This window comes from Sus scrofa, chromosome 4 (genome assembly GCF_000003025.6).
Source record: "Sus scrofa isolate TJ Tabasco breed Duroc chromosome 4, Sscrofa11.1, whole genome shotgun sequence".
Taxonomy (NCBI): Eukaryota; Metazoa; Chordata; class Mammalia; order Artiodactyla; family Suidae; genus Sus; species Sus scrofa.
Genome location: NC_010446.5, coordinates 173,638 through 200,277, shown reverse-complemented (window position 1 = coordinate 200,277; position 26,640 = coordinate 173,638). Strand labels below are relative to the sequence as shown.

At 52.1% G+C, this 26,640-nt stretch overlaps 2 protein-coding genes and 1 long non-coding RNA gene across 3 annotated transcripts; 2 read left to right on the top strand and 1 right to left on the bottom strand.

Annotated features, from left to right (window-relative positions):
• Positions 7,178 to 13,589, bottom strand: ZNF251 (zinc finger protein 251). Its single transcript, XM_021090452.1, is given in 6 exon segments — positions 7,178 to 7,434; positions 7,437 to 9,047; positions 11,844 to 11,951; positions 12,248 to 12,380; positions 12,637 to 12,669; positions 12,782 to 13,589. Coding segments are annotated over 6 exon segments (2,016 nt in total). The 5' UTR covers positions 12,785 to 13,589; the 3' UTR covers positions 7,178 to 7,306.
• On the top strand, positions 13,710 to 17,594 carry LOC102158405. The gene is made up of 3 exons (XR_002343681.1): positions 13,710 to 14,880; positions 16,745 to 16,843; positions 17,034 to 17,594. It is a non-coding gene; the product is annotated as an uncharacterized LOC102158405 (long non-coding RNA).
• COMMD5 (COMM domain containing 5) lies at positions 19,436 to 21,751 on the top strand. Its single transcript, XM_003125430.5, has 2 exons — positions 19,436 to 19,533; positions 20,840 to 21,751. Exon 2 carries the CDS (start codon positions 20,897 to 20,899, stop codon positions 21,569 to 21,571), a length of 675 nt encoding a protein of 224 aa, XP_003125478.1. The 5' UTR covers positions 19,436 to 19,533; positions 20,840 to 20,896; the 3' UTR covers positions 21,572 to 21,751.

Here is a 26,640-nt window from a genome sequence, read left to right as displayed (position 1 = left end):
TCAGCTTAAGTATCTTGATGGGGAGTTCCCGTCCTGGCGAAGCGGAAACGAATCCAACCAGGAACGTGAGGTGGCAGGTTCAGTTCCTGGCCTTGCTCAGTGGGTTAAGGATCTGGCATTGCTGTGGCTGTGGTGTAGGCCGCCAGCAACAGTTCCGATTAGACCCCTAGGCTAGGAACCTCCATATGCTGCAGATGTGCCCTAAAAAGACAAAAAACGACAAAAAGACAAGTATTTTGATGGGATACAACCATTCAGTCTATAGCAAAGACAAATACTCACTGAAGACTTTGTAAAAGTAAGCAGATACCTCCCCAACCCACAAACTACCTCTTTCGCAACAGTTTAATAGATGAATTCTATCAATCTTTAAATAGTACCTATTTTGGGACAAGTTGTTCCAAAAAGGAGAAAAGCTATCTCACTTATTCTTAGGTCACAATCGTCTTGATTCTTAAATTGGACAAGTTTAAGAAGTTAAATTGAACAGCAACAACAACAACAACAGACAAAAAGACAAAAAAAAAAAAAAAAATTGGAGTTCCTGTCGTGGCGCAGTGGTTAACGAATCCGACTAGGAACCATGAGGTTGCGGGTTCGGTCCCTGCCCTTGCTCAGTGGGTTAACGATCCGGCGTTGCTGTGAGCTGTGGTGTAGGTTGAGACGCGGCTCGGATCCCGCGTTGCTGTGGCTCTGGCGTAGGCCGGTGGCTACAGCTCCGATTCAACCCCTAGCCTGGGAACCTCCATATGCCGCGGGAGCGGCCCAAGAAATAGCAACAACAGCAACAACAACAACAACAGACAAAAAGACAAAAAGACAAAAAAAAAAAAAAAAAAAAAAAAAGAAGTTAAATTGGACAAGTTAAAGGGGAGGTGGGGGAGGGATCAATTGGTCGTTTGGGATAAATTAGGTTCCCTTTAATTTAAATATAGATGTGAAAGCCTTACATAAAATATTAACTGAATGCCAACATGCAAAAATACAGAATGCTTAAGGATAGAGATGTCCCCGTGTGGCTCAGTGGGTTAAGGATCCATCATTGTCACTGCTGCGGCTTGGGTTCAGTCTCTGGCTTGGTAACTTCCACATTCCCCAGGTACAGCCAAAAAAACTTTTTTTTAAAATAAGGGGAGTGGGAAGGGGGACCTCTGAGTGTTGTCCTAAATTCTGGGCCCCTTGCACGTGTCACTGCTTCCTTGCGTCCTGCCTGGGTAACACAGGCAGGCATGGGGGGCACTGGCCAAAGCCAGGAAGGCTTGATGAAGGAGGACTGGAACCGGCCTTGAGGACAGGAGTATGATGGTACATGGGACAGAAGCAGCACCATCAGAGGTGGAGCATGGCAAGAGGCACCTTCCCAGGGGCCAGGGAGATGGGAACATGACTCTGGAGCAGGCAGGGCCTGGCCTTTGTCTCCTGGAGAGTGTGGTCCGTCCCAGAGGCCGTGGAAACATGAAGTGTTTTTTGGTATTTCTGTTGCTGCTGCTGTTTTTAGGGGCACACCTGCGGCATATGGAGGTTCCCAGGCTTGGGACTGAATCGAGCTGCAGCTGCCAGCCCACACCACAGCCACAGCAACAGGGATCCAGGCCGCATCTGTGACTGGCAACGCTGGATCCTTACCTACTGAGTGAGGCCAGGGATCGAACCCAAATCCTCAGGGATACTAGCTGGGTTCTTAACGTGCTGAGCCACAACAGGAAGTCCAGGTGTTTTTGAGGAGTAAGGCAACATCAGGGAGGGAACGCTTCCGGCTGTCTAGGCATCGGGACTGTGACAGGTGCTCTGTGGGGCTCATTTTACCTGTCATCCTGGTGTAATACCAAGGCTTGCCTGGTCCTCAGAGATCGTAAATCAGTTTCTTGATTATCGAAAACTCGTGCTCCATTTCCGTCATGTGGATCCTGTGTCCAGAGTCAAGCTTACCCGCCCGAGGCTGCTCCTCAGCCTTGCCCTTGTGCTGAGACGTCCCTATACTCCAGGAAGTGGTGCAGAATACCAGAGAGCCGGGCATAGGTGAGCTTGCCAAGGGCCTATCTGGTGTCAGCATGTGCCAGGATCTCACTCCTCTCTGAACATTTGCATTTCAGGAGAAGCTGGGGGATCTGGAATCACAACATGGGGAAGTGGGTCATGGAATTCAAACTTCAGTGGCCCTAAGCACTGATGGCCACTATGTCCATCTCCACAGCCGGGATCGGGCAACAGGTGCGCCACTGCCCCTAGCAGTCTCGCCATGGCTCCCCCAGACCGAGCCTGGGTGGTGTCTGCACGCACCTCCATCTTCATGTGTCCATTTTCTTTCCTCTCAAGGGTGGAGTCAGAGCTGAATGGAGTTTTCCTCAGACTTTCTCTAACGAGGTATCAGGTTTCTGCTAAGGTAAAATCACGTGCTCTTGCCCTTTGGGGAAGTAAGTGTCAGACAGATGAAGCTTTAGAACGACTTGAAACTGTTCAGCGCCACACCTACAGGCTCTTGTTTGGTCCTCACAGATGCTCATCCACACCCGTTCTGAGTGAAGGGGCGGGAATTACGGAAGCATGGGTTTTGGATGGATCTGAATTCCTTATTATGTAGTCGCCAACAGTTTCAGTAACCCTCATCCTTAGTTTTCTCACCTGTAAAATGGTCCTGTTAATATCTACCTGGTGCATGTGAGGCACTCAGCACAGCATGGCATGTGGCAGGCAGTCAAGGAGTGGCAGGTACTGTTATCATCACTTAATGCTCAAAGGCAGCAATAGTGTCATGCTCTGAATCAGTGACAAGACCCAGGTTCTGACTTACAGCTTCTGGGGTCGGGCTACCCAGAGATTTTATGTTTAACCGCACCCCCCGGAAGCATCCCAGGCACTGCCAGAATGGAGAGTTCTTTTTTCTACATGCATTACTTAGCTCTCATCCTCCACGACCCCAGCTAGTCCAGGAGGGTAACTGTGGAACCCAGTCCCATGGATCCTAATGCCCTGGCCACCAAGGTCTGACCCCACAGTTCTCAGACCTCCTCCTCCTCATCTGCACAGGCCTTAACCACCCCGGGGGGGCGGGGGCAAGGGGCAGGGCCTCTTCAAGTTGGGTGACCAAGTGTCCCAGCCGTAACAGTGCCCGTCCGGCGCCCACGTCTGTATCCAAGCCTGGAGTCAGTGCGCTAGCCGCTGGACACTCCCGGCAGGCCTCGTCCTCCGGCTCTTGGCGGTCGAGCCTCTCCCACCAAAAAACCAGTCCGGACATCCAGAGCCCGCCTCCATAAGACCTCACATCACACCGCGCCACCGGCACAAAGCCGCCTCCGCATTTCGGCAGCGGCGGCCGATCACGGAGCTGGGGGCCTAACGACCCCAAGTCCAGGGCTAAAAGACCACCTGCAGGGCGCCGGTCGACCCCACTGCGGGTCACTCAGCCACCGCGGAAGGCGGAGCGCTGGGCGGCCGAGCACCACCGAGTCGATGGTCTTCCCCGGTCCTAGAGCGGCGGGGGGGGGGGGGTGCGCACGCGCAGGCCCCACCCCGGGCCACTTCCCGAGGCGCCGAAAGGCCGGCGCGCAGACGTCGCCCGGACCTTGGCTCGCTGTGAGCCGAGGGCCGCGCGGGCAGGTCTCCTGGAGGCGCCGCGTCCGGCGCCAGTGGTTGGTGAAGGGCTTCCCCTGTACGCACGGTCTCGGGAAGGCCCTCCAAATAAAGCTTAGTCTGGACTTGAAATCCTGTTTCTCCAGGTTGACTTCTCTAGCTCCTGCCGGACTCCCGGCGAGCCGCCCCGCTTACGTCCCGCCCCGCGTCCACCTTCTACGCGAGGGCGCCAGTCTTCAGACCTGGTCATTGCGGGTTGCTGTCCATGTTTTTGTTTACAGCCCGCTAGGCCGTGTGAGGGGTAGCTCCTTGTGGTTTGACCTGCGTTTCCCTGAGAACCAATTTTTTTTGGCCGCACCTGCGGCTGTGGAAGTTCCCGGGCCAGGGAATGGAACCGCGCCACTGTAGTGATAGCATAGGATGGTTAACCCTTTGTCCGCAAGAGACCTCCCCAGAAAGCTAATTAGGTTGAGCATCCTTTCACGTGCTTAGAGACTATCTGAATGACTTCTTTGCAGCGATCCTGTTCAAATCCCTGTCAATTTTTATTTTTATTTATTTTTTGTTTCTTAGGGTCGCCTCCACCGCATAGGTAAGTTCCCAGGCTAGGGGTTCAGTGGGAGCCAGGGGGGGATCCGAGCTGCCTCTGCAGCCTACACCACACCTCACCACAGCATTGCAGGATCCCTGAACCACCCAGGGAGGCCAGGAATCAAACTCGTGCCCTCATGGATACTAGTTGGATTTATTTCTGCTGAACCATGATAGGAACTGCTTTATTTAAATCATTTATTTCTATTTTTCAGCCACACTCACAACATACGGCAGTTCCGGCAGTTCCCAGATCAGGGATGGAATCTGAGGCGTAGCTGAGGCCTCAATGGATCCTTAACCTGTGGTGGGAAGGGGGAAAGGGCCTTCCCACATCAAAGGGAAGGGAACTGGCTGCACCAGCAACCTGGGCGCGCATGGCAGCCCTGCGACAATGTAGCATAACCTGTGTCCCTAAGCACAGGAGGATCTATAACTTTCTGCTCAAAATGTATAGAGTACCTTATAAGGGAGACAAAGAAACTTAGATGTAGCCAGAAAACAAGCCGGGAATATAAGGTGGTGCCCTGATGCGTTGGAGGCTCAGCCTCGATAGTAATCCACTAAGCCAGTGCCAGCAGGAATAAACACTGCTTCCTGGTAAAAAGCCTTGGTGTCTCATTTCTCTGTACATAAGCCCTGCTTACAAATCCATTGCACTCGGCTGGGGATCAAGCCTGCTGCAGAGACAACACCCAATCCTTAACCTGCTGCACCACAGCAGGAATTCCTAAACTTTGTATTTTGATATAATTTGAAGCTTATGGGAAAGTTACAATAATGCAGATAATTCCCACATAACCTTAAATCAGATTCACCAATTTTTAAACTTTCACCACTTTTACCATTTCTCATTTTTTCCTGAACTATTTATTTATTTTTTGTCTTTTTGCTATTTTTTGGGCCGCTCCCGCGGCATATGGAGGTTCCCAGGCTAGGGGTCTAATCGGAGCTGCAGCCACCGGCCTACACCAGAGCCACAGCAACGCTGGATCCGAGCCGCGTCTGCAACCTACACCACAGCTCATGGCAACGCCGGATCGTTAACCCACTGAGCAAGGGCAGGGATCGAACCCGCAACCTCATGGTTCCTAGTCGGGTTTGTTAACCACTGCGCCATGACGGGAACTCCCTTTTCCTGAACTATTTAGAAGTAAGTTGAATATATGGCTTGAAGAGCTGTCCTTTTCATAACTTCCTCCCTTCATTTGATCTTTCATTGCATTTCTCCCCCCCTTTTTTTTGGCAGGGAGGGGCAGGCATTTTCATTCTTAGTTTTGAAATATCTGATTCTAGGTGTTTTCCGTATCTCCAAAGCTTGTCTGTGGATCTCCACTTCAGCTTGGGATATTACAATTTCTTCTGCTCCTGCTGAACTTGAGGCACTTTGCCAGCCCTGCACTCCCGGCTCCATTTCCTCACCTCATAGAGACTGTCCAGCACCTCTGTGCAAGGAAGTGGATTTTTTCTAGTTTTTCTTTACACAGATGGCAGAGCACTCAGGGGCTTCAGTGCTGGATATGAGCTTATGTTCCCACTATCATCCTGGAGGAAGTCAGGCCTCATGTATTGTCTCCACATAGGGAAGCCCCCCCCACCGCCCCGAACTGCTACAGCTTCATTTTCACGTTTGAAGCTCTGATTTCCATTTCTGTTTTTTAGTCCCTGGGTGCTGCCTCTCTCCCTGGTGCTTAACCATGACTTTTCCTATTAACACTCTTGTCCCAATAAACCTGGTATCAGTGATCACAATTTTCAAAAGTAGAGCTACTTGGCAGCCCCTGCCTTGCTAGCCCGAGGTGTTACTGACCAGGGTTTTTGGGTTCCCTAATCAATAGAAATTGGTAAGAGGTCAGACAAGAAATTCAGGCAAGTCTTTACTGGAGCTTCCGCTATAGCAGAAGGGAGCAAAACTGAGCAACAGGTTTCCTTGCTCACTCCCTGAGTGTGTGTGTGGGTGGGTGGGGGGTGGGGGGGGTGGCAGTGAGCTGGTTCATTATATAGGAGCGCCCAGGGGTCAGGCTAGAGGGGTGGCTTAGGAGGCCTGCCCACCCTCTTGTTGGCCTTGTGTGCAGGGTGCATCTGTAGTACCCCATGTTTGCTCCTGACACAGTTTTTGGTCTTTTGGTATCTTGTTCATAATTCGCCCCTGCTGTGCATGCACACAGCTGTTCTCAGTCCCTTACAGTTACTTTGTATTGTGTTGCTTGAGGAGACATTTTTCAGGTGCAAGCCCTGAAGCAAAGGGTCCCAGGTCACACCTGCCTCAGCTACCCTCCTTGGCTAAACTGTAGAGCATCTTTATTTATTTATTTATTTATTTATTTTTGTCTTTTTGTCTTTTGTTGTTGTTGTTGTTGTTGCTATTTCTTGGGCCACTCCCAAGGCATATGGAGGTTCCCAGGCTAGGGGTTGAATTGGAGCTGTAGCCACCGGCCTACGCCAGAGCCACAGCAACGCAGGATCCGAGCCACGTCTGCAACCTACACCACAGCTCACAGCAACGCCGGATCATTAACCCACTGAGCAAGGGCAGGGACCGAACCCGCAACCTCATGGTTCCTAGTCAGATTCATTAACCACTGCGCCACGACGGGAACTCCTTTAGAGCATCTTGAAATTAAAAAATAAGCTTTCATTTTACAAATGCAAACACTGAGGTTCCAAGCGAGACAGGGACTCCCACCTGTGGGTTGGTCGGGTGATGAGCCATGCATGGCAGAGAATAAGGCTTGAACATACCCTGCTGGGCAGGTTTTCTGAACGCATTTAGAGGCAGATGTGTAGGACTGAAACTAAAAATCTCAAGTCAGGGCTTAAATAGGAAGGCAGAGACTCAGGGAAATATAGCAGGTAGGGCAGACAGAACTGATGGGTGAACTCGCTTCTCTTGTCCTGCACTCATACATTTTGAGTATCTGGTGGTAACCTGGGCACACAGTCACCTTCTAGCACAATGGTAACCTCTGCACAGAAAGCTTATTGTCCAGAATGAATTATTTACTTCCAAACGTAATGACTTAGATATCTGAACTGTTTATTTTGCTTTGCTATTAATATTTTGATCTTCTTACTTGACTTCCATGTTACCATCCTACCCAATACAAAATAGACAAATGCTGAACTGTTCCCCACATTTATCCCATTAAAAGTGTCTTTCTTGGAAAATCTTTTTACTATGAATAAAGTATCTTTCAGATTCATCATTTAAAGGTGTCTCTCGCACGTGGACTTGCTGATGCTGTGTGTCATGAGGTCTGGCTGAAGGTGCTCCCACACATGACAACAATAAGACCTCTCACCAGCAGGAGTTACCTCATATTCAGTAAGGGTTGAGCCCTGACTGAAGGAGTTTCCACAATCTTGACTTTTGTAGAGCTTCTCCCCAGCACCAGTTTTCTGGTGTTTGGTGGGTTGTGTGCTGGGACTGGAAGGTTTACAACGTTCATCACCCCTAAAGGATTTCTCACCAGAGTGAACCGTCCAATGCAGAACAAGGTTTGTGCCATGGCATCTGTCATACACAGAGTGTTTCTCTCCAGTGTGGATCCATCCACGTGGCCTATGGCTGGAGCCATGAACACAGGCTGCGGCACATTTTCTGCACTCGTGAGGGTTCTGCCTAGAATGAATTTTCTGATGCTGAGTCAGGGTGGACCTCCGGCTGAAGGCTTTCCCACAATCACCACATTCATAGGGCTTCTCCCCCGTGTGGACTCTGTGGTGCAGGACAAGCTGTGAGCTCTGACTGAAGGCTTTCCCACAGTCAGGGCATTGGTAGGGCTTCTCCCCACTGTGGACTCGCCGATGCTGAACAAGAGTTGAACTCCGACTAAAGGCTTTGCCACACTCAGCACAAACATAGGGTTTTTCTCCAGTGTGAATCCGTATGTGTTCAGTAAGATGGGAGTTAAAACCAAAAGCTCTACCACACTCAGTACATGCATAGGGCTTCTCACCAGTGTGAACCCTGTGATGGAGAAAAAGGCTTGAGCTCTGACTAAAGGTCTTGCCACACTGACTACATTTATGGGGCTTCTCCCCAGTGTGAATTCTCTGATGCTGAATAAGGCTTGAACTTCGACGGAAGGCCTTCCCGCACTGACTACATGCATGGGGTCTCTCCCCAGTGTGAATTCTCTGATGCTGTGCTAACTGCGGGTTCTGGCTGAAGGCTTTCCCACATGTGTTACATTTGTACGGTTTTTCTCCTGTGTGAGTTACACGATGTTGAATGAGAGTTGAGCTCCGACTGAAAGCCTTCCCACATTCACTACATCCAAAAGGTTTTTCCCCAGTGTGAATTCTCTGGTGAAGAAGGAGGTAGGAATGAAGACCGAACTTTTTCCCACATTCATTACATTTGAATGGTTTGTTTCCAGTGTGAACCTGCTGATGCAGAATAAGTCCTGAGCTGTGAGTAAAGGTTCGTCCGCATTGACCACACTCATATGGTTTCTCCCGAGGGTGATTCCTCTGGTGTTTACTTAGGTCTGAATTATATTTGAAGGTTTTGCTACAGATATCACATTTAAAACCTCTTTCTCCTGTTCTAGTTTTCTGAAGTCTAACAACATTTTGGTTCAGACTCAAGTTTCTATCAAATGTACCACATTTCTGGATTCTTTCTCCCGGAGATCTTTGCCTACACATGAAAATTTCTTTGCTGAAAACTCTCTTGTGAAGATGGGGTTTCTTCAAACTCTCCCCAAAAGGATTTCCCAGGTGTTCTTCTAGTTTATTCTCAATGTCCCAAGCTTTCTGTAACTTAGATGCTTGTGGATTACCCCTTGAGAATGTTGTTGATATCAATTCTGGTGTTTTCACTTCTTCAGAACATTTCTGGTTTAGAATGAATAACTCCTTCTCAGTCCCAATCACAGAATCTGTTACACAAAACATAACGGGAGAAACACACATCAGAAATAACATCCAAAGGAGTTCCTGTTGTGGCTCACTGGTAACGAATCTGACTAGCATCCATGAGGACATGGGTTCAATCCCTGGCCTTGCTCAGTGGGTTAAGGATCTGGAGTTGCTGTGGTGTAGGACAGCAGCTACAGCTCCAATATGACCCATAGCCTGGGAACCTCCACATTCTGCCGGTGTGGCCCTTAAAAGAGACCAAAAAAAGAAAGAAAGAAAATCCATAATCTATTAAAAGCTGCTACAGGAGTTCCCTAGTGGCTCAGTGGATTAAGGATCTTGTGTTGTCACTGCTATGGTACAGGTTCAGTCCATGGCCTGGGAATTTCCACATGCTTCAGGTACAGACAATAAATAAATAAATTTAGAAGAATACAGACAACCTTGGCAATACTCCCAGGTGGCTCCAGACCATGCAATAAAGCAAGTGTCACAATAAAGCAAGTCACACCAATTTCTTGGTTTCCTAGTACATGCGAAAGCCATATTCACACAATACCATATTCTATTAAGTGTACCACAGCATTGTGTCTAAGAAAACAATGTACATGCCTAAATTAAAAAATACTTGGGGAGCTCCCACTGTGGCACAACAGGATTGGCAGTGTCTTAGGAGCACTGGGATGCAGGTTTAATCCCCAGCCTGGCACAGTGGGTTAAGGATCTGGCATTGCTGCAGCTGTGACTTAGGTCATGACTGTGGCTCCAATCTGATCCCTGGCCCAGGAGCTCCATATGCCATGGGACCACCAAAAATGAAAACAAACAAACAAACAAAGAAAAAATCCCCAAATCTTGGGTGTTCCTGCTGTGGCATAGCAGGTTAATGGCCCATAGAAAGACATAACACATGCTCAAACTCCTTTCATGAGGTTAATACAACTTTGATACCAAAACTTGACAACAGTGTGAGAAAGAAAATTTTAAGGTTAATTTCACAATTATCAACCCAAAAACCCTAAATAAAACATTAACAAGAGCAATGAGATTCTGCATAGCACTGGGAACTATATCTAGTCACTTATGATAGAGCATGATAATGTGAGAAAAAAGAATGTATACATATATGTGACTGGGTCATCTTGCTGTGCAGTAGAAAATTGACAGAACACTGTAAACCAACTATAATAGAAAAAATAAAAATCATTATAAAAACAAACACGAGGAAAAGAAAAAATGAAAAAAAAATAAAACGAACAAACAAAAAACATTAACAAGGAGTTCCTGTTGTGGCGCAGTACAAACAAATCTGACTAGGAACCATGGGGTTGCGGGTTCGATCCCTGGCTTCGCTCAGTGGGTTAAGGATCCTGTGTTGCCATGAGCTGTGGTGTAGGTCATAGATGCAGCTCAGATTCTGAGTTGCTATGGCCACGGTGTAGGCCAGCAGCTGCAGCTCGATTTGACCCTCCTAGCCTAGGAACTTCCATATGCTGTGGGTGCGGCCCTAAAAAAATTAAAATAAAGAAAAAAATTTTAATAAAATTCAACACACATTTCCTTTTTTTGTTTTGGTTTGTTTTTAATGATCACATAAGCAGCTTAGGGAAGTTGTGCAACCCTAGGGAAAAAAAAAGAGGAATTAGAGGAACACTTGGGGGAGGAAACCAATTCATCTATAAATAGGAAAGAAAGTGGTATGGTATCAGCTCTATCTGGTCCCACAAGACTGCGGAACAGATCTACAAGTTATTCAAAAGAAGAAATGTGAGCCAAGGGTTTTAGGTCCAGCCAGGCTATCTTTCAAGCATAAAGGCCACATATGGTTCCTGCTTCTAAGTATGATGACAAACACACTGCTGGAATGGCCCCCCACGGCAGAGAAGAGCTATAAACGGGGACAAAGCACAAAAGGCAACCACCTGAAGGCGCTGGAATGGCCAAGTCACTGTGCGCTGTGGACGTGCACAGTCCCACAGGTTAAGTCCCTGCCCTGGCTACCAGCCTGAGGCTAAGTACACACTGACAATGCGCAGAGGCAGGGGCACAGGGAGTAAAACACACGGCACTTCTGGCTCCAGGAGCCAGAGATGGGAGCTGGGCACTGTGAACTCCAGAGACAATGGGAGATTCCGAGGAAGGACAGAGCCAGAAAAGCAGCCCCAAGCTCTTCACACCTGCATCACCAACCCCAGAACCACCCCCCCACAGAACAGACTCAAAGTGGCCCAGCTAAGAAAAGCGACCTGAAGGCACCAGAGTTTTCAGTTTAAGCTCAGCTATGAAAATTAGCTGTTAAAACAAAGAAAAACAACACTCTTCAGAGAAAAATAACACAATCCAGAATCTCCACTCCAAAATTAGCCAACACACAGAGTTCCTGTTGTGGCTCTGGGGAAATGAACCCAACTAATATTCATGAGCATGAGGGTTCAATCCCTGGCCTCACTCAGTGGGTTAAGGATCTGGCATTGCCATGAACTGTGCTGTAGTTTGCAGAGGCAGCTCAGATCTAGCGTTGCTGTGCCTGTGGCATAGGCTGGTTTGACCCCTAGCCTGGGAATTTCCATATGCCCTGGATGTGGCCCTAAAAAGCAAAAACAAAACAAAACAAAATTGCCTATACACAAAGAGCAAGCCGACACCCCCCCCCAAAAAAAAAGGTGTGCACGAGCTTGAGTGCACATGTTGTGCAATGTCTGCCTGAGATCACACCCAGGACTTGGGAATGAGGCTCCTCACCCAACCAGCCCCCTCTTCTAGCTCTGGAGGTGGCTGGGGAGATCACCCTAGCCAGCCCCCAACCCCCCTCTCACCTGTCCTGCTCAAAACCTCCTGTTGCTCAGCTCGTAGCAGACCCAGCACCCACCACTCTTCACCTTGCTCCAGCTGGGAGATCAGCTCTGGCTTAGACACAGGGAGTCCTGTGGAGGGGCAGGCACTGGGTGAGTGTGCGCAGGGGAGAGGGCATGGTCAGGGCAGGAGGGCTGAGAATGAGCACGGAAGAAGAATTCCCTGGTCAGGGGACCCAGGTGGCTATGGGCATCTCGAAGTGAAGTCTCTAGAACTGAGACAAAGGCAAGCACTCGCATGAGGAATATGCAGAGACCAGATTGGAACCTGGGGACGAGGGGCAGGACCCTCTTCTCTGAGCTCCAAACTGGCAAGCAGCGTCCCCAGCTCCCTAGAGGCCCCACCGTGAGCTGGCGGAGAGCCTCACCCAGCGAGGCCACGTGCCCGTAGTTCTCCAGCATCACGTCCCTGTATAGCGTCCGCTGGTCTGGGCCCAACTGCCGCCCTTCCTCCCAAGAGAAGTACACAGCCACGTCCTGGAAGGTCAGCGGCACCACCTCCTGCAACGACAGGTGGGTGCTGCCCGCGGGGCTGTGCCCACTGGGTGGACCTGTGGTGGTCAGCCAGAGGGCCAGCTGCCCTCTTCCGTCCTGAGACCCAGCTAGTCCCCCAGCAGCCCTCTGGCGGGGGGGGGGGGGGGGGGGGTTGGGGGTTGGATCCCAGAGCCCTGTCCTTGGGGTGCTAGGGCTCCTGGCTTCTCGGCGTGCTGGGCTCACCGCTCCAGAGGGGGGAGGACAGGGAGGAAGGTGAACTCACCTGGGGCGCCAGAAGCCAAGTGTGGCAGCCATCCTGGGGGAGTGGGATCTTAGGGAAGACTCGGGACCTGAGGGGGCAGCCCTGGCCCGGCCTCCCCCAGCTCACCGTCAAGGGGCAGAGGCCCACACCCAGACCCATTCAATACCATTCAGTCACTCCATTAGCTTCCAAGGGCCTGGTGAAGGACGGCAGAATTGGGTTCCTGGAGTGGCCTCCTGGGGCCACGCGTAAAGTCGCTCATAAACGTTGCGGGTCAGAGGCAATCACAAGCCAACGCGAGTCGGACTGGCCAGAATCCCACTGAAACTCCCTAGAATGGGGGAGCAAGGGCCCAAATGGCCCTCGTGGGCCCAGTGGGGCCGGGAGGTGAGGGTGCAAGCTGGCAGCTCCAGTGACCCAGCGTCCCAGGACAACCTGAAGCAAAGAACCGCACCCCACCAACAGGATGAGAGGACTGGGCGGCCGGGTGGGCTGAGCTACTGAGGGTGCAGCTGGAAGCCTGCGTCCTTCTCACCGCTTGGTCCCCAGCTTCCAAATCGGCCTCCCAATCCTGGCTGCTCCTTAGGCCAGGCTGCGGTCGCTTCCTCATTCTGCCAACAGACTCCCCTCCGACCTCTTCCCAGCCCTGCGGGCCCGGTGACTCCTCGGGTTCGCGAGCTCCGGCCGCCCGGGGCTACAGGCACAGCCCGCCGCTTCTCCGGCGCCCCCAGGCCATTGGGTGCCGACGCTCCGCGGGGCAGGCCTCCCCTGAAAGCTCCGCGCGGCGGCCCCTGGCCAACGCGACCCTGGCTGAAACCTCCCGAAGCTCCGCCCGGACGCACCTCGGTCCCCGGGGCCCGCCCACCGCACTAGAGCGCGCCCCGCCGGCAGGCGCCCCTCTAAGGCTCGCGCCCCAGGCGAGCGCACGCGACCGGCTTGCACACCTGCGCGCACCGGTCAGCCCGCGGCGGGGCAGGGCCGCCCGGGCCGCGCTGCGCACGCGCAGGACGCCCCGCCCCGCCGGGTGGCCGCGGAGGGCGCCGCAGCCGGTGCCCCAGGACGGCCCACGGGGACGATCCGGCCGGAAGCGGCCGCGTGGTCCCGGCCCCGCCCTTCCGGGCGGCCGGGGTTCAGCGGACCCGTCCCGCTATGCCTTGCTCTTGGCTCCGGGCTGGGCGGAGGTTCGAGTCGGACCCGCTCTGCCCTCCTCTCCGTCTCCAGGGCCGCACGTGTCGCCGGATCGCTCCAGTCCGGCGGCGGGGCTCACTCAGCTGCGTTCCTGTCGGTAACGAGCACAAGCTCGCAAATAAGGACGCAGAGTGAAGGTGTTTAAATCACACCTGTCACTCGGAGGAGGAAGGGACGGGGTAAGGGTAGGGACGTTAGGTGACACCGAGGACCCTCTTGTCTTCCAGACGCGCTGCTGGAATCAGGCCACCGGTTCAGGTCTGAGCTCGAGGCAGTCAGGTAGCAGGAGGATATCCAAAACTTTAAACACCGTGCAGAGACGTCACACGGGATTAAAACGCTGCCAGGCTGGAGAGTGTGTTGCTGCTGGCGGGGTCTGATGAGCAGTCTTGAAATCAATGCAGCCGAGTATGCAGCCCCATGAGATCAGGTAGTACTAGTGCTGTGTTTTGTCCACTAGGAAACCACCAGCCTTACAGCAGCGGCAGGAGCGTAGGAAGCATTCTGTAAATACTGGGTGAGCACTTGGATAAAAGGATAAAAGGCTGAAAGGAAGCACATCACTCTAGTTTTAAGACTGCAAAGTACATATTTGATTGCCTTATTTTCTGAGGCTTTCTGAATTGATACACCTCCAGCTTATAGGGTTGCCAATTGCCGGGCAAACAGTCCATGCATAACAGCACAGCAGGTGACAGGATCACGACCACATTTCTGTAGATTCCCTCAGCAAGGAGCACAAATGACAGATCATTTATTTCTTAGGCTCCTCAGACCCACAAGATGACAGGAAGCACAGACAGCAGATTCCTCTGTTGCTTGGCATCAACTCCAAACCAAACTACCTCCAGGCAGCTTTGCTCTGCAGCTGTACCCCAAGGGAAACAAAATGGAAAGTCCAGTAAAGACGGCATCACAGTTGATTCTACAAGATTGATTGTCTTCCTTTGTTTCCAGGGAGCCTCCGGCATTCTGCCAAGACTCAGCTCAGGCTGCAACTCAGCCTTGGCCACATGGCCAGTGTGGAAATGTACAGAGCTGTTCCCTGCACTAATGACCTCCCTTTTGCTAAAACCAGTGCGTGCGTTTTATTATTTTTTTAAGTTATCATGTTATTATAATTAATTTTCGTCTTTTTTTGTGTGTGTCTTTTTGCTATTTCTAGGGCCGCTCCCGCGGCATATGGAGGTTCCCAGGCTAGGGGTCGAATCGGAGCTGTAGCCACCGGCCTACGCCAGAGCCACAGCAACGCGGGATCCGAGCCGCGTCTGCAACCTACACCACAGCTCACGGCAACGCTGGATCCTTAACCCATTGAGCAAGGCCAGTAATCGAACCTGCAACCTCATGGTTCCTAGTTGGATTCGTTAACCACTGAGCCACGATGGGAACTCCCCTTCTTTTTTTTTTTAATGGCACACAACAGCATACAGAAGTTTCCAGGCTAGGGATCAAATCAGAGCTGCAGCACCACAGCTCACAGCAATGCCAGATCCTTGACCCACTGAGCAAGGCAAGGAATTGAACCCATGTCCTCATGGATATTAGTCAGGTTCATTACCACTGAGCCGCAATAGGAACTCTGACGCATATTTTAGTGTTCATCTTATTCTACCTCTCAGAGATAATTGACACAATGGACCTACTATCCTTTTTTTAAAAATAACTTTTAGGAGTTCCCTTGTGGCACAGTGCGTTAAGTGTCCAGCATTGTCACTGCAGTGGCCCAGGTCGCTGCTGCAGTATGGATTCAATCCCTGGCCCAGGAACTTCCATATGCCTTGGATGTGGTCCAAAACAAACAAACCCTTTTTGGTCATTGGTTAATAAGCATACATAAAAATGTGCAAAAAGGAGTTCCCCTCTGCGGCGCAGTGGGTTAAGGATTCAGTGTTGCCACAACTGTGGTGTAGCTCCCAGCTGCAGCTCAGATTTGATCCCTGGTCTGAGAACTTCCGTGTGCCAAGGGTGCAGCCGAAAAAGGAAAAAGACACGTACGGACATTATAAATGTACAGTTTCATAAATTGTCCCAAAGTGAACCCCACCCAGTTAAGAAACAGAAGATGAATAGGACTCAAAGGAGTTCCCTGGTGACACAGTGCGTTAAGTCTGGTGTCACTACTATGGCTCTGGTTACTGGTATGGCACAAGTTTGATCCCTGGCCCCAGAAATTTTTTATGCTGTGTGCACAGACAAAATATAAAAAAATTTTTTTTAATTAGCCAAACTCATAGAAACAGTAAAATGGGGAGAGTTGGAGGGATGCTGGTGGTTGGAAGAGGGTGAAATGGGGAGGTGACGGTCAGAGGTTACAGTTTCAGTTATACAAGAGAAATAAGTTCCAGAAATATACAGCATTGTACAGATAACAATACTGCACTGTACACTTGAAGTTGTCTAAGAGGATAAAACTTACATGTGTTCTTCACACATAAGTAATAATAATAAAGGGGCAGGAGGAAACGCTGGGAGGTGACGGACATGTTTATTTGTGGTAGTGGTGTTGGTTTCATGGCCGTACACTTGTCTGCAAACTCATCGAGTTGTATGCATTAAATATGCGCAAGTTTTTACATGTCAATCATAACTCAGTAAAGTGGAGTTGTAATAATAACAACAACAAAATTCACATGCCATGGGGTGGCCAAAAAAGAAAACAAAGCAAAAACAAAAACTAAACACACACCTGTTCTGATCCAGGAAATTCATTCCTAACCATTTAACAAAGAGAAATGAAAACATACACAAAAGACTTCTACATGAAAGTTCACAGCAGCTCTATTTATTTTTATTTTTTTTATTTTTTGTCTTTGTCTTTTTAGGGCCGAAACCAAGGCATATGGAGGTTCCCAGGCTAGGGGTTGAATCAGAGCTATAGCTGCCAGCCTATGCCACAGCCACAGCAATGCCAGATCCAAGCCACATCTGTCTGTTCTAGGACAAAATGGAAGAGATTGCTGACAGCCGGCAACAGCATGAAAGAATCACATTATGTGGAGCTGGACCCGAAGAGCATATACTATTTATCTTCATTTAGGTAAAGTTCCAGGAAAGCCAAAGCTAACCTGTACGGAAATTATGGCCTAAGCGTCCTGGGGAGCAGTGGGAGGTCTGACTAAACCCAGAGCCTGGAGTACACCAGGGGCTTATCTGCTGAGGGGGGCTGGGCAGCCTTTGGCATAAACGAGCCTGTTCAAGGCTGAGCTCTTCCCTCACTGTGCTCACAGGCAGAGAGGTTCTGACGGACCCAGCCTGGGTCAGGGTCCTACAGTCCAGGCCATCAGTCCCTGATGCTGAGATCCTCTGAGCCACCACGTTCTCATCATAGGACACTGGAACAGATAACATGAGAGGGGCCAGCCACTTTGGTCTGGACGTCCACCAAGCCTTTTCCATACCCGTGCCTGTCTGATGCTTTGGCCTCTTTCCCGCTTCAGCTGGACAGCTTTCACTCATCACAGTATTTTGCAAGTTCCCCTATGTCCTAGCATGCCAGTACTCCACTCTTCTTTGTTGCTGAATGCTGTTCCATTGAGGGGATAGAACACAATATGCTCATGCATTTGCCAGCTGATGTACATTTGTGTTTTTATATCTTTGGTTATTATGAATAATGTTGCTAAGATTTTTATGCAAGATTTTGTATGAACATATCTTCATTTTTCTTGTGCATATAACCAGGGATGGAATTGCTGGGCTATATAAATATTTCCAAGTTTTTTAAAAGTTAAAAATTTTTTTTCCCATTATAGCTGGTTTACAGTGTTCTGTCAATTTTCTACTGTACAGCAAGGTGACTCAATTACACATACATGTATACATTCTTTTTTCTCCCATTATCCTGCTCCATCATAAGTGACTAGACATAGTTCCCAATGCTACAGAGCAGGATCTCATTGCTCATCCATTCCAAAGGCAACGGTTTGTGTCTATTGACCCCAGACTCCCAGTCCATCCCACTCCCTCCTCCTCCCCCTTGGCAACCCCAAGTCTGTTCTCCATGTCCATGATTTTCTTTCCTGTGGAGAGGTTTGTTTGTGTCGTATATTAGATTCCAGATATAAGTGAGATCATATGGTATTTGCCTTTCTCTTTCTGACTTACCTCACTCAGTATGAGTCTCTAGTTCCATCCATGTTGCTACAAATGGCATTATTTTGTTCTTTTTTATGGCTGAGTAGTATTCCATTGTGTACATATACCACATCTTCTTAATCCATTCATCTGTCAATGGACATTTAGGTTGTTTCCATGTCTTGGCTATTGTGAACTTTTTTTTTTTTTTTTTTTGTCTTTTTGCCATTTCTTTGGGCCACTCCCACGGCATATGGAGGTTCCCAGGCTAGGGGTTGAATCGGAGCTGTAGCCCCCAGCCTATACCACAGCTCACGGCAACGCCAGATCGTCAACCCACTGAGCAAGGGCAGGGATCGAACCCACAACCTCATGGTTCCTAGTCGGATTCGTTAACCACAGCGCCATGACGGGAACTTTTTTTTTTTTATAGTGAACATTTTTAACCTTTTAAGATACTGCAAAACTCTTTTCCAGTGTAGCTGGACCACTCTCCCCTCCCACCAACCATGTAGAAGGGTTTCATTTTGTCCATGTCTTCCCAACACTTGTTATTTGTCTTAGTCTGTTTGGGGTACTATAATGAAATACTACAGATTGGGTGGGTAATAAACAACAGAAACTAACTTCGCACAATTTTGGAAACTGGAAGTGTGATATCAGGAGGCAGCATGGTCAGATTCTAGTGAAAGATAGCTACCGGGCTGCAGACTGCCGAATTCTGATGGTGTCTTCATACAGTGGAAAGAGCTAGTCAGCTCTCTGTCTCTTTCTCTCTCTTTTTTTTGTTCGTGTTGAAGTATATGGAAATTCCTGGGCCAGGGATCAAACTGGAGCCACAGCAATGACAATGCCAGATCCTTCACCCACTGACTCCTGTGGTCTCTTCTGAAGGGACACTAAGACCATGCATGAGGGCTCCCCTCCTGACCTGAGTGCCTCTCCAAGGCCTTATCTCCAAACACCATTACAGTGGGATTAGGGTTTCAACATAGGAATAAACATTCAGTTCAATGTGGGAACTCCTCACTGATTTCTTAAAACACCTCTTTACTGGCGTTCCCCGGTGGTGCAGCCCCAACGAATCCGACTAGTACCCATGAGGACGGCTGTTCTATCCCTGGCCTCACTCAATGGGTTAAGGATATGCGTTGCCCGTGAGCTGTGATGTAGGTCACAGACACAGCTACATTCCGCGTTGCTATGGCTGTGGTGTAGGTCTGCTATAGCTTCAATTCGACCGCTAGCCTGGGAACCTCCATATGCCGAGGGTGCCGCCCTAAAAAAGCAAAAAAAACCAAAAAACCCCAAACCCCACCACCTTATTGAGACGAATGCACACCCTATTCAATTCAGTCATTCAAAGCGTACAGCAGAGAGGCGAGGTACGCTCACAATCACCGTGCAGCCGCCCCCCCAGGCCACGGCCGTGCTCTTCCCCTCTCCCGCCGCCACCAGACACGCAGAGAAGGGCGGAAGCGCGCCTTGCCCACCGGGATCCCCAGGAGGAACCCGGAGGCCTAGGCCCCGCCCTTCCGGCCGCGGGTCCCGGGGGCGGGGCCACCCGCCGGTCTAGAGCCGCCCGGAAGTGCCTCCGGGTCGCTTCCGGAAGCCGGGCCTCCCTGCCGCTCTTTGCTCTGCACCGCTCGCCAGGTGTGTGGGAGGCGCGGGCGGCGGGACTGGGAGTGGGTGGCCCTGCCGCGCGGGGCGGCGGACTCGTGCAGGTCCCTTGGCCGCCGGACGCTCTGGAGGCAATCGGCCTGTCCGGCAGGTCGGGGCGGGACCCGAGCGCGCTGACCGCGGCCGGGGCGCGGCGGCTCGGGCGCGCTTGGGTGGCCGCCCAGGCGCGCTCCTTCCTCCAGGCCGGCGGCGGGGCAAGGGTCGGCTGAGGGTAGCGGGCTGGCCTCCGGGGAGCCGGGCCTGAGCGTCAGGTGGCGGGCAGTAAAATGCTCTCCCGATCCTGGCCGGGTCCCCAGGGAGAACCCTCGCGTTCTGGCACTGGGCGGTAGTTGACAGCCAGCATTAGGGGCCTGGCCTTCCGGTGGGAGTGGGCTGCGGCGAAGCCAGTGGAGAGTTCCCTGTGCCCCCGAGCTCCGCCCCCGGCCCCCCAGGCCCCCTTTCCGCTGCGCTGTGAGGACCAAGGGCTGTGATGGGCTTGTGACCGCCCTCCTCCAGCACCCAGGCGATTATTATGGGCGGTGCTCTCGTGCATAGGCACGTGTTGGAGTTGGTCACTGAGACGAGCTCTTCCTTCAGGGACTGCACCTAAAGTTTGTTGTCACACGCCCCTCAGCCCCTCCTACCCTGGGGGTCGCCGTCTGGTCCCCTCATGCTGTGGTGAAAACAGCAGGGACTTCTGAGTAGATGAGCCTGGGTTCTAGTCCTTGACTCGGGCATTTGTTTGAGCCTAGATTTCCTCGTTGGTAGGTTGAGAACAATAACCTGCTCTTGCAGAGTCGTGAGGCTCGCAGGTGGAATAGTTAGTAGACTGGTCCTGGAGTCATCTGTGGTAGCGGCAGTGGCTTTTGTGTCATTGTATTCTCTGGAAACCCCCCCCCCCCACACACACACACCTTTTTTCGGCTGCCCTCTGGGTATGGAGTTCCCCGGGCAGGGATCAGATCTGAGCCACATCAGTTTGACCGCAGCTGCAACAACCCGGATCCTTTAACCCACCGTGTCGGACTGGGTGAGGATAGACTCTTCATTCTGGCGCTTAAGAGACGCCGCCCATCCCGTGGAGCCACAGCAGGAACTCCTTTCTGGACCTTTTTTCTCCTTCATTCTTTCATCTGTTATTTATTTGAACTTATGCGTGCTCCCCTGTGGTTCGGTTCTCTTGCTTGTCTCCTGCCGACGTCTGATGTCAGCATTAGGCAGGTGGAGAGCATATTGGTCCTCATTTGCTGGCCCAAAGGCCATGGGAGTCACTGGGCTTCTCTCCCACACCTCTTTCCAGGCACTTGCAGCTGGGAGCTCTCCTCTGGGCTGGCTGATCAAAGAGCAGGAAGCAGCGATGTCTGCTGTGGGTTCTGCAGCTCCATACCTGCATCACCCTGCTGACAGTCACAGTGGCCGGGTGAGTTTCCTGGGGACCCAGCTGCCCCCAGAGGTGGCATCCATGCTGCGGCTCCTGGGAGACCTGGACAGGGGCACGTTCAGAAGATTGTTGAAGCTGGTGGTCAGCAGCCTGCAGGGAGAAGACTGCCGCGAGGCTGTGCAACGCCTCAGGGCTGGTGCAGACCTGCCTGAGGAGCGACTGGGTGCCCTGATTGCTGGCATACACACCCTGCTCCAGCAGGCCCTCCGGCTGCCCCCGGCCAGCTTGAAGCCTGATGCCTTCAAGAACCAGCTCCAGGAGCTCTGCATCCCCCAGGACCTGGTTGTGGACTTGGCCAGTGTGGTGTTTGGGAGCCAGCGGCCTCTCCTTGACTCTGTGGCCAGGCAGCAAGGAGCCTGGCTGCCCCACGTTGTCGACTTTAGGTGGAGGGTGGACGTGGCCATCTCCACCAGCGCCCTGACCCGCTCCTTGCAGCCGAGCGTCCTGATGCAGCTGAAGCTTTCGGATGGATCCGCACACCTCTTCGAGGTCCCCACGGCCAAGTTCCAGGAGCTGAGGTTCGCCGTGGCCCTGCTCCTGAAAGAGATGGCCGACCTGGAGAAGAGATGCGAGCGCAAACTGCAGGACTAACCCTCCCCCGCCAGTCCCCTTCTGGTCACCCCGGGGACAGCTGGCTCAGACGCTGTCTCCAGAACGAAGCCCGGCCCCCACCCTCAGGAGGCCCTCCAGTGAGAGCGTTGGGTGAAACCACATCATTCTCTAAATGGAGGACATTTCTTTTTTTTGGAAGTAAAGCGACTATGAAAACCATGTCTTCCTGAGTGGGTGTCAACCTGCAGACCCCTCCCCTCAGCTGTCAGCCGGTCTTGTTGCAGAGCAAGGGCAGCGCTCCAGTGTGGCCACGTGTGGTCTGATCAGTGTCTGGGGTCCAGGCCAAAGCTTTTGCGAGGACACAAAGGTCGATCTGAGTTCTTGCTCATTTGCTCTTGTGACCTCTGTGTTTCAGGATGGATATTTCATTCCCCTTCTTAAGCCCCTGCCCTTATGGAGCCAATATTCTAGTGGGGAGGGGAGGCACTCCATTATTTCAAAACGCATCATGAGAGAGAAGTGGGGTAGGAGTGCCTGTGGTGGTGCAGCGGTAACGAACCTGACTAGTATCCATGAGGACATGGGTTCTACAAAGAAGAAAAAGCTGGTGTAGCTTGTGAGAGGAGGGCCAGTCAGGCGGGAAGTAGAGCCACTCTGGAGGGGGAGGCAGGGGTGGGGAAAACTGGGACTTTTTTTTTTTTTAAACTTATTTGACTTAAATGTATATTTTCATTTCTTTCCTTTTTTGGGGGGGGCTTTTCTAGGGCAGCATCCACAGCATATGGAGGTTCCCAAGCTAGGGGGTCTAATTGGAGCTGTAGCCACTGGCCTCACCAGAGCCACAGCAATGTGGATCCGATCCGCATCTGTGACCTATACCACAGCTCATGGCAACGCCAGATCCTTTAACCCACTGAACAAGGCGAAGGATCAAACCTGCATCCTCAGAGCTACTATGTCGGGTTCTTCAGCCACTGAGCCACAACGTGAACTCCTGGGCTGTCTTTTTGTGTGTGTGTGTGTGTCTTTTTTAGGGCCGAACCCATAGCATATGGAGGTTCCAGGCTGGGGGTCAAATCGAAGCTGTAGCTGATGGCCTACCCCACACCCACAGCAATGCAGGATCTGAGCCATGTATGCAACCTACACCACAACTCACGGCAACATTGGATCCTTAACTCACTGAGCCAGGCCAGGGGTCGAATTTGCGTCCTCATGGATGCTAGTTAGATTCATTTCCTCTGAGCCATGATGGGGACTCCTGGGCTGTCGTTTTAAATTGGGTCTTGGGGTGGGCCTTCCTGAAGACATGGTGTCTTAGCAAAGACTTAAAGAAGGCGAGGGAGCAGAGGATCTGAGGAGGAGGGACCCTTGGCAGAGCGAGCAGTGAGTGATGCACAGACCACTCAGCTGTGGGGAGGGGCAGGCTCTCAGTTCTGTAAGAACTCGGGCTCGATTCTGCCATGAGGGTGGTGTGACCATTGTTTTTAAAGGATCGTGTTGGATGTTGTGTTGACAGCGGAGTGTGGGGCCCCGGGTGGGGACTGGGGTTCTGGGGGAGAGGCTCTTGCTGGGGTGGAGTGCAGTGGCAGGAAAGAGGCGAGCAGGGGCCTCTCCCAGGTGCCTCCGCGGTGGGCGCCTGGGGAAGCTCGTTCTCTCACAGACCAAGTGGCTTCAGCAACAGAAGCTGACTTCCTCACGGTTCTTGAGGCTGGAAGTCTGAGATCGGGTCCTGGGGAGGCCTCTCCTGTCCTGCGTGCACACAAGCAAGCGCAGGGTCTTATCCTTGTGACTTCCCACGACCCGAATCACCCTAAAGTCCTCGTCTTTTTTTTTTTTCGGCTGTGCCTGGAACACGCAGTAACTCCCAGGCCTGGTATCGAACCCAAGCCACAGCAGTGAACGCTGAGTCCTTAGCTGCTAGGCCCCCAGGGAATTCCCAAGGTCCCACCTAGACACAGTCACACCAGGGTTAAGGCTTGGACGTGTGAGGTTTGGGGGACACAGTTCAGTCCGTAGCGGTGGGCATGTGCCAGGGAAGAAGGGAGCACCTGTGCCTCCAGGCTGAGCATGTGCTGAGTGTGGGGCTAGCTCCACACTGGTGGCCTGGCTGCACCCCAGGTGGGGCCTTGGGGGTCCTCCTTCCTGCCTAGCTGTTTGCATTGGGCTCACCTTAGTGGCGCCCCTGCTGCCGCTGTCTGCTCTGCCAGGAAACGGTCACAAGTCTCCTGGGACAGTAGGCCAGTGCAGCATGCAGGAACTTCCTCTAAAAACAGCAAACGAGCTTTAGTGCCTGCTTTGCACCCTGCCGCGTCTGTGTTGGAAGCCCCGTCTTTCCCCAGCCCCCTTCTCCGCCCCCTGCTCCATGCCAGACCTGTCAAGAGTGCCAGCGTGCTCCGTGCTGTTTACAGAGCACTCCTGCAAATCTAATTAGAACCTTTCCCTAGGAGCTGCTGCCGTGAGTTAAGGACCCAGCATTGCCACAGCTGTGGTGTAGGTTGAAGCTGCGGCTCAGTTTCCTGGCCTAGGAGCTTCCATATGCCTCGGTGTGGCCAAAAAAATCACAGAGATCTTAGTGGTAAATGGCCAAAGGATGTTAAATATGAAAACTCTTTAGCGAGTATCCAGGACATGGGTTTGATCCCTGGCCTCACTCAGTGGGTTAAGGATCCGAAGTTGCCGTGAGCTGTGGTGTAGGTCGCAGATGCAGCTCAGATCTGATGTTGCTGTGGCTGTGGTGTAGGCTGGCAGCTACAGCTCCGATTTGACCCCTAGCCTGGGAACCCCACATGCACCCCCCATATACTGCGGCACTAAAAAGACAAACAAAAACAAAAACTGTTTAGAAGTAGGAACAGAGGAGACAGAATGTGAACATTTTAAACGGTGAATCATACAATGTGTAGCCTCTTGTGCTGGCTTTTGCTTGGCATGGTGTTTTTAAAACCGGTGTGAATATTTTAAAGCCGGTGGTATTGTTTCTGAACTGACCCAAAGCATGTCCTTGAGCGCCCCCTACACGCCAGGCCCTGTCATCGCAGCCGAGAGCGCAGAGGTGTTACAGTCACAGGGCCAGGCCTGTGTTAACTATCTGCTCAGGCCTGTGGCCGCCCCCGTCACAGGCGAAGGTGCAGAGAGGTCGTGCTCTGGGGGAGCTGCCCTTCTGTTCTCCATCAGCCTTCCCTCTCCACCTGTCCTTCGTCTGCTGACTGGGCATGTGGACCTGGTGGCAGGAGAGGCAGGGTGTGTCCCTGCGGGGGCTTCAGGAGGCTCCCTGTGCCAGCTCATGTGCCCTGAGTGGCTGCTGCTTCCAGAGGAAGAACACACCAGGGTTGAGAGCCACAGACTCAGCGGCTTCTGCTGTGCAGGGTTTCCGCAGTGAGGTTTGGCCAGTGCAAATGGGTGGAGACCTGGTGTCTGAGCCCTGCCCACGCAGCCCAGTGGGTGCCCGAGCTCCTTTGCCATGGAGGGACCCAGTGGCTGCCCGTGTGTGGTGCTAAGTCAGTGGTGCTCGGTCGGTGAACACGGAGACTCACACCCCTCTGCCCACCAGGTTGCTCAAGCCCTGTCCTTGTGGGCTCCTGCCCCTGCTGGTCCACTCCTCAGGCCCCCGAGGCTCAGCGTCCAGGCACCCACGGGGCTCCAGCCGCCTAAGTGCAGTGCGCTCTGCTCCTCACCAGCTTCCTCCACCCACCTCTAGGAGGCCCCGCCTGTGCCTTTCAAGTCTTTGGTCAGAACGCTGGGATCGAGTATTGTTCCCTATCCTTGGGGGGCTGGAGAGAGTGGCTCTCTCACGGCAGTGTCCCCAGATAAGCCTGTGACATCTGACAGCAGATTCTGGGTCCAATTTGTGAGCCCTCCTGCTTCTGCATCAGGGAGGGACACACGGCCTACGGTGCTAAGTGGCTTTTGGGAGCAGGCTACTCCCGGGACTGTTGGCTCCTGGGGCTATGAGGAGCCATGGGACTAGGGCCGCCAGCCTCGAGGGTGAGGCAGGATTGTGGTGCCACCATGAGAGCAGGGGAGGCAGGGGCATAGGCTTGCAGGCCAGCAGCAACTCCATCCTCTAGCTCAGGGGTTGGTGAACGTCTATAAAGGGCCAGGGAGTAGCTTTTCAGGTCATAATGATTGTGTTAGCTCTGCCATTAGCTCAAAACCACACAGAGACAATACTGAAATGAAGGGGCATGACTGTGTCCAACAAAATTTTTTGTCTTTTTTTTTTTTAAGGGCCGCACCTGCAGCATGTGGAAGTTCCCAGGTTAGGGGTCAAATCAGAGCTGCAGCTGCCAGCCTACACCACAGCCACAGCAACGCAGGATCCTTAACCCACAGAGCAAGGTCAGGAATCAAACCTGCATCCTCATGAATACTAGCCGGGTTCATTACCACTGAGCAACCGGAGGAACTCCTCAACAAAATGTTTTAAGGACACTGAAATTTTTATTTTGGGTAGCAAAATTTGTCTCAACCATTTTTTTACGGGGGAGAGGGGTGCACCTGTGGTATATGGAGGTTCCCAGGCTAGGGGTCTAATTGGAGCTGCAGCTGCTGGCTTACACCACAGCCACAGCAACGTGAGATCTGAGCTACATCTGCGACCTACACCTCAGCTCACGGCAACGCCGGATCCTTAACACACCGAGTGAGGCTAGGGATCGCACCCAAACCCGAACCTGAATGGGTTCCTTACTGCTGAGCCCCAACAGGAACTCCAAAATTTGTCTCAACCATTTGAAAACCATTCTCAGCTCCAGGGCTGTAAGAAACCAGGTGTCAGGTGGGTGGTGCTTTAACTTCGACACCTCCCAGGGCCCAGCTCTCACTGGGCTGGGTAGACCTTGTGTGCCCGTGCGGCACCCCAGGCTGCACAGGAACTATCCACCTTCACCCGCGGTCAGTCTCCACCCTGGACCTGGACGTGAGGGCAGGGGCAGGCCCCATTCGCCCTCACCCCCAGGCCCAGACGAGGCCTTGCTTAGAGGATGGATGTCTGCACCCGGAAACTCCCTCACGTTGTGCCTATTTAGATCCCTGCAGAAGCTTCTGAGACCAGAGGATTCTCTCTTCCACAGGCCTCCAAAGCCTCAACACCTGGGTGCATCCCA

Bases quoted from the DNA above. Each gene is read 5' to 3' on its own strand.
- COMMD5 (XM_003125430.5), top strand. From the start codon at position 20,897: ATGTCTGCTGTGGGTTCTGCAGCTCCATACCTGCATCACCCTGCTGAC.